Source organism: Opisthorchis viverrini, assembly GCF_000715545.1.
Source record: "Opisthorchis viverrini unplaced genomic scaffold opera_v5_371, whole genome shotgun sequence".
NCBI classification, from domain to species: domain Eukaryota; kingdom Metazoa; phylum Platyhelminthes; class Trematoda; order Opisthorchiida; family Opisthorchiidae; genus Opisthorchis; species Opisthorchis viverrini.
Window position 1 is genome coordinate 330,030 of NW_008752020.1, and position 6,066 is coordinate 336,095.

Sequence of the window (6,066 nt, forward strand, 5' to 3'; positions counted from 1 at the left end):
CACCTCGGAATGATTGTGGTAAGCTAGCACTAAGTCCCTCCCCCGTCCACCTTTACTCTTTTCTTTACAAGATTCAAATCAAATAAATCATGGTTGTAGGGCAGTGAACCATCGGTGTTGAACACTGATGTCATGCTATTGATGATGATGAAGAAAATGGGGAATCGCCACACTGATGTCATGCTATTGATGATGATGAAGAAAATGAATTGGGGAATCGCCATGAGGTTAAGTTAGATGTAGTACCACATATCAGGAATACGGTTGTCGTATTCAACAGTGGTAGGCTAAGAGAGCGATCGAACTCGAGTAAGAAGGATTGGCTGACTTGCGAAGGCCTAACAGTAACCGATTGACCAAGGCTGGGCCCTTGTAAGTACAAGGTTTATTGCCGAATGCCTAGCATCTGGTTGCTTGGAGGAACCGATAAACCTGGAGCTTCGGGGGATCGACGTGAGCAAGTTCAAAATATTCTACAGTTGTCTACGTATTGTTGATGGTTGGTGAATGCGCGAGGGAGATGCGAACACCACGGTCGATCGATTATCCGAAAATAACGTCTGCGGAGTTCGTTCTGGCTAAGAAAAAATATACATGCCAGTCGAATACACATTCTGTTGGACTCAATTGGACAGTCCACCAATGATTGTATTGTGCTTGAGATTCCCACTAGATGCATTGATTGCATTCATCAGACGACAGTATGGCTGGCGATTTGGCAATTTGATTGCGAACATTTCGTCACCAGTTGAGATGGTGGCATCAGTGCGCAGCAGATAGGCGTTGCGTCGTTGTGAGCAGAACCGTGTTTGTGCTCACAGAAGTCTCGCTGGATGACCAGCAGTACTGGATACTGGTCGATAAAGTCGAAATACGTAGCCAGGTGATTAGGGCGCGAACTTACTATCCGTGGTCCGAACTCATCCTCGGCATCTCGACTGCTTGCATCAGGGATTGGGCAAACTGGCAGTATCTCAACCCTTTCATGGACACCCATGTATTCAAGCATATATTATATAATAAACGCCGCGTAAAATGCGTAGCTAACCACTCCTAAATCCTGGGAAACGAAACTTTGGCAGGTATAACTTCATCGCAACAAATGGGCGGTTTTTACGGCTGGAGATGCTGACATTTGACTTGGCGAATGGCGACACCAGGCGATGAACAGTGATTGAAAAGAGCGGGGGAGCTATTAGCATAGGAAAATTAAAACTGAAAAGAAATTCTAAATAGAATCTTCTAGGGTTAACGCCGATTTTACTTTTTGTTCCGGTGAGGAATGAGGTCAACTGAGCAGGGTTGGCATTTTCTTGAGTGAATCTCAGCAGCGGGACATGAAGTGCACATAAAGTGAAACTTTACAATGTCGTGACGGACCTAGTTGGCGTCCGGGGCATATCAGCTCCCACGCTTGTGGTAACCGATAGTCATCATCACTGACAGCATGACATCAGTATTCAACACCAATGCTTCACTACCGTTTAACCATGATTTATTGGAAAGCCTTATTGTAAAGAAAAGAGTAAAGGTGGACGGGGGAGGGACTTAGTACTAGCCCAACACAATCATTCTGAGGTGCCTATACCTCCAGACACTCATTCATGCAATCTACAAAGAAACTGACAACAAGAATGCCACTGACGTCGAATGGCGGCCACATCTTGAATCGTCTACAACCAGGTTCAGTGGGGATTATGCGGTTCCCGTCCTGGAAGCCGAGTAGCACCGAACGCACTCAAACATTTCGTAATCTCCTTCATACCCCTCTGCCAGGTCAAGGGTTAGCCGCCTCTCTGAGTTGGGTATGGAAAACAGCACTCTTTTCGGCAAACGATGGTTCAGCATACGGAACACAGGTCCCAACCAACGCAGCTTCTGGTGCTCCTTCAACTTACAACCGAATATTCGCTTTCTAATTGACTCGTTACAGATTGGCCGACACCAACCCACACGAGCTATGGTTCTGAGACAACGATTGTCAAACACCTGTTTTCGAAACTGTTATCCAAATGAACATTTCAATCTTGAAAAAGGAATGAATACTTGCTCCTCACTGAACTGCAATGGATACCTTACAGTCAGTCGCACTCTTCAAGCATACCCCCCTCTGGTGGCTTCTGATTTATTCGCTGGAATTATCCAGCACATGTACGCACTTTCACTCACCCATCACCTCAACTAGGGATGAAACGCTTGCAACCAGACGGCTCAGCTCAGAGAACAAATCCTCCCAGCTGTAACACCCTTCCAGTGCCTAACTGCCATGCCACGCGAAGAAAGCACGAGGGTTGAGATACTGTCAGGTTTCCCAAGCCTAGACAGGGGAAGTCGAGAGGCCGAGTTTGGGTTCGAACCACGAAGTCTCCGGTCAGTAAATTCGCGCTCTAACCACTTGGACCATCTCGCCCCCCAGAGAACAAATCAATGGCCATAGTAGACCGCAGTCAGTTGACAGTGGTGATATCTAAACAAGTAAAATGAGATTACTCCGAAATTCTGTGCATGTCTGTGACAATTCAGATGCAGTCACGAGGAATTCAGTTTCCACAAATCGATTTCCATTTCGTAGTCTGTGTGTTATGCTTAAATAATCGATGAGAATTAACGTCCTCGTTTAAACGATGTGTCATTCTTCCAGGCTGACAGGTTTCCTTCACGAAAAAAGGTTCTCGTAAGACCCCTCAATGTAATTTCGGTATACCCAAAGATGCTTCTTATGGGGCTCTGCTGTATACTGGTAGTAACCGTAATAACCATTAGGCCGTAACACCCTTTCCGTATCCAGCTGCTATGGGGACCCAGGGAAGCAGCAGAAATGATATAGTGCCAGGTTCGCAAGTTCAGACAGAGGCAGCCAACAGTCTGGGGTTGGGATCGAACCACTGACCTTCCGGCCAGTAAGTTAACGTCTTACCCAGTGAGTAGTTTCCAACTCATACTGAGATAAGCCAGAGACATGTTAGGTCAGTTTTGGATTGAACCAATACCGTGGAAGGTTAGAGCTCAATAAAAAAACTACCAGTACCTGGGAACTTGACCGACGAGAAACTACGCTAATTTCAGTCGACTGATTGATCGATCGATTGGCGTTCGTAACCTGTAGTCAGTAAACGAAATGGGAGGAAACCCAAAGGAAACACGAGGTTTGGGGTACAGTCACGATGCCCAGGCCTAGGAAGGAGGGATCGACCCATGGACTGTCCAATCGGTAGCTTCGGGTCAAAACAGTTATCTACAAACAGACTTAACATTTGTAAAAATCTTGGCATTCAAAAAGCCGTCGTTTGAGAGGACTTAACTTGTTGTACCGTGGGTGGTCGTCTATTGATTACGCCTGCACTGAGCCCAGAGAACTGGGGACGGCTGTATTACCGGGATAAAACATACAGAGCGTCTGCGTAATATATAGGATGACTAAATGGCCAAATATGGTCGTTCACTTGTTCGCTCCGTACAACGAATGGTGGTGTTCCGGTCGTGAACAATTTCAGGCCCAGTACGCTGGTCGTATGTTGCTAAGCCGTGTTTGGTGAGAGCCGCAAACTCACCTACTTTCCGGACGTGTCGTACCGACGGTGACCTTGGGGATGCGTCACTCTCTGCACATGTGCTTTTTTCTGTCTGGGCGCAACAACCTGATCTGCAACAACCTTTGGGCGCCTAAATGCCATGACACCAGACGGCTGGGATACTACCTAGAAAGGGGAAGTCGCGATGCAGAGGTCGGGTTCGAATCACGGACCTTCTGGTCACTAAGTTGGTGCTCTAACCACTGGTCACTGAAAGCACTTTGATCATGTGCGCACGGTATCGATCAAAATATCCTCAGCATATTACACCTTTTACCCTTGAGATTGTCCAAGTGGTTAGAGCGCGAATTTACTGACCGAACTTCCGTGGTTCGAACCCGACCTCAGCCTCTCGACTTCCCCAGTCTAGGCTTGGGTAACCTGGCAGTATCTCAGCCTTAGTGCTTCTTTCGGGTGGCATGGCAGTTAGGCACCGGTGTCGCGACCACCGACTTGAGGGACCAAGAACGTACAAAGGACACAGAACACAGAGAGATGACTCGCCTGACAACGAAAACGAAAATAGTGAGTTGAGGATTTTCACCCCGACTTACCAGTAACCAGGACAGATGGCCAATCGCGCCAATAAGCCTAGACGCATTTGAGTGGCCCGTGGGCACACGTCTTCGTGCATATTGATCGGAGCGCGTTTGAGGCAAGCTCGTGCTGAATGTGCCATTAGGCCGAACAGACTTGGAGTGAGCTGACCAGTTCCGTCTGGCACCAAGTCTACATAGACTGATAGCCACAAGGTGAGGAGGTGTAACAGTTTGATTCTGTGAATGTGACAATGAAATAGAATACATCAGATCAGACCGAACTGTCGAAAGAAGTTTATGAATGTCAGAAATTCACCAATCACAGAATGTTCTCCTGAGAAAAGACAAATAGATGACTTCAAGAGAACTACTACACACGGAGTTCCTGAAAACTCGTCATCAGCCCAAGACCGGTTTCCCCGTTCTTGTGCTTATAAGGCATGACTACTTTGTTTATCATGCGTGGATTTTGGTAGGATGGAAAAACGCTTTATACTGTCAGGAGTTCTGCTCCAAACTCGACTAGGATTGAGCGACATGAAGTGTATAATATGGAAAGTCGAAAGTCAAAACACAGGGTAGTGGGATACGACGTTCTAACCCGACGTTTCGGTTGCCGGAGGTAACCTTTTTCAAGGATTTTTACAATCAGTCAAATACGATGGCGAGGTGCGGCGTTATTTGAGTGTGTCATCGTGTATTCTAGTACCACCCATAGTGGTTACTCTTTACTTACACCAAGTTAAAGCTAAGCCATTCATTACGCATCTGGTTGAGAGGCGTTGACGGCATATTTGAGATCCTATCAGCCGCACAACGATGAACTTATCCAAACCTCTTGAACGAACAATTCACGATAGAATTTCCAAAAAACCCACAGAATCAGACAGATACTCGCACCATGGGTCTTCGCATCCAAGCTAATCCGAACGCGCAGCTGTCGGATTGTTGATTAATCGAGTCATTGAAACATGCTGGGATGATCTCACACACTAAAAGATGAACTGAAACGACTCAGTAAGGTGTAACAGAAAAATAAACACCCATAGGGTTCATTAGCAAACAAATGGGGGAGAACACTATGCGAAAGGGTGGGACAGGGAAACGAAAACCAGGTGGGAATACCCTTAGAAATGACATCAAAGATACCATTCGTAAGATACTTTGGGAGTATGATAGTAAAACATCCTCCCGACACCCTGTAAGGGTAAAAGACGCTATCGAAAAGAGACACTGCACAAACTGCGTCTAACAGATTCCCTGTGCAGAATATCCGGCCAAATACATAGGTCAGACAGCAATAGAACTCCATTCACGAATCAGAGTACAGACGGTTTTCCTTCATGCGTGGGATGGTTCATTGGTCAGAGCGAGATTTTACTGCCCGGAAGATCCGTAGTTCGAATCCGACCATTGCATCTCGACTTCCCCTGGCAGCACCCTAGCCCTCGTGCTTTCTTCGAGCGGCACGGCAACTGGGCACCGAAAGGGTGTTACAGCTGAACGATTATTATCAAATCACGCTTAGGACAGGTGCTAGATTTCAATTAAGCTAATCAGCTATAAACCGGGTACCATAGGTGCATTGGTTCCAGCTGTTACAGTTCCAATAGCCGGAAAACGGCAGTGTGGGGCATACAGCCAAGCGATGACATGTTCAGTTTGCTCAGACATTGGAGGGTTATGCATTGGAAGGCGATAGTTTTGATGCACGAGCGCCATTGACTATGTGATTAGGCCATTTCTACCAGTTTCATTAGCCATTGATGAGTTCAGTCCTGGAGTCCGTAAACGGGGAGGCGGCAGTTGTCGACCCTACTCAGTTTGCTGGTTAGTATTTTCATAACTCGTTGCCAGGTCATACATCGTACATCTCTCGGTCGCTCCCACTCAGCACAGGTCTAGGCCAAAAAAAGAGCCTAGGTGATGCAGACGATCTTCTGGTATGCGGAGTT

General features: G+C 46.8%; 1 protein-coding gene across 1 annotated transcript in view; it reads right to left on the reverse strand.

Moving 5' to 3' along the window:
• T265_10397 (hypothetical protein) overlaps positions 1–6,066 on the reverse strand; it is a gene marked incomplete at both ends in the record, with an annotated part of 36,335 nt that overhangs the window by 9,030 nt on the left and 21,239 nt on the right. The window contains one exon of the mRNA XM_009176761.1: positions 4,127–4,348. Coding sequence (XP_009175025.1) covers positions 4,127–4,348 — 222 coding nt within the window. The remainder of the gene's footprint in view (positions 1–4,126; positions 4,349–6,066) is intronic.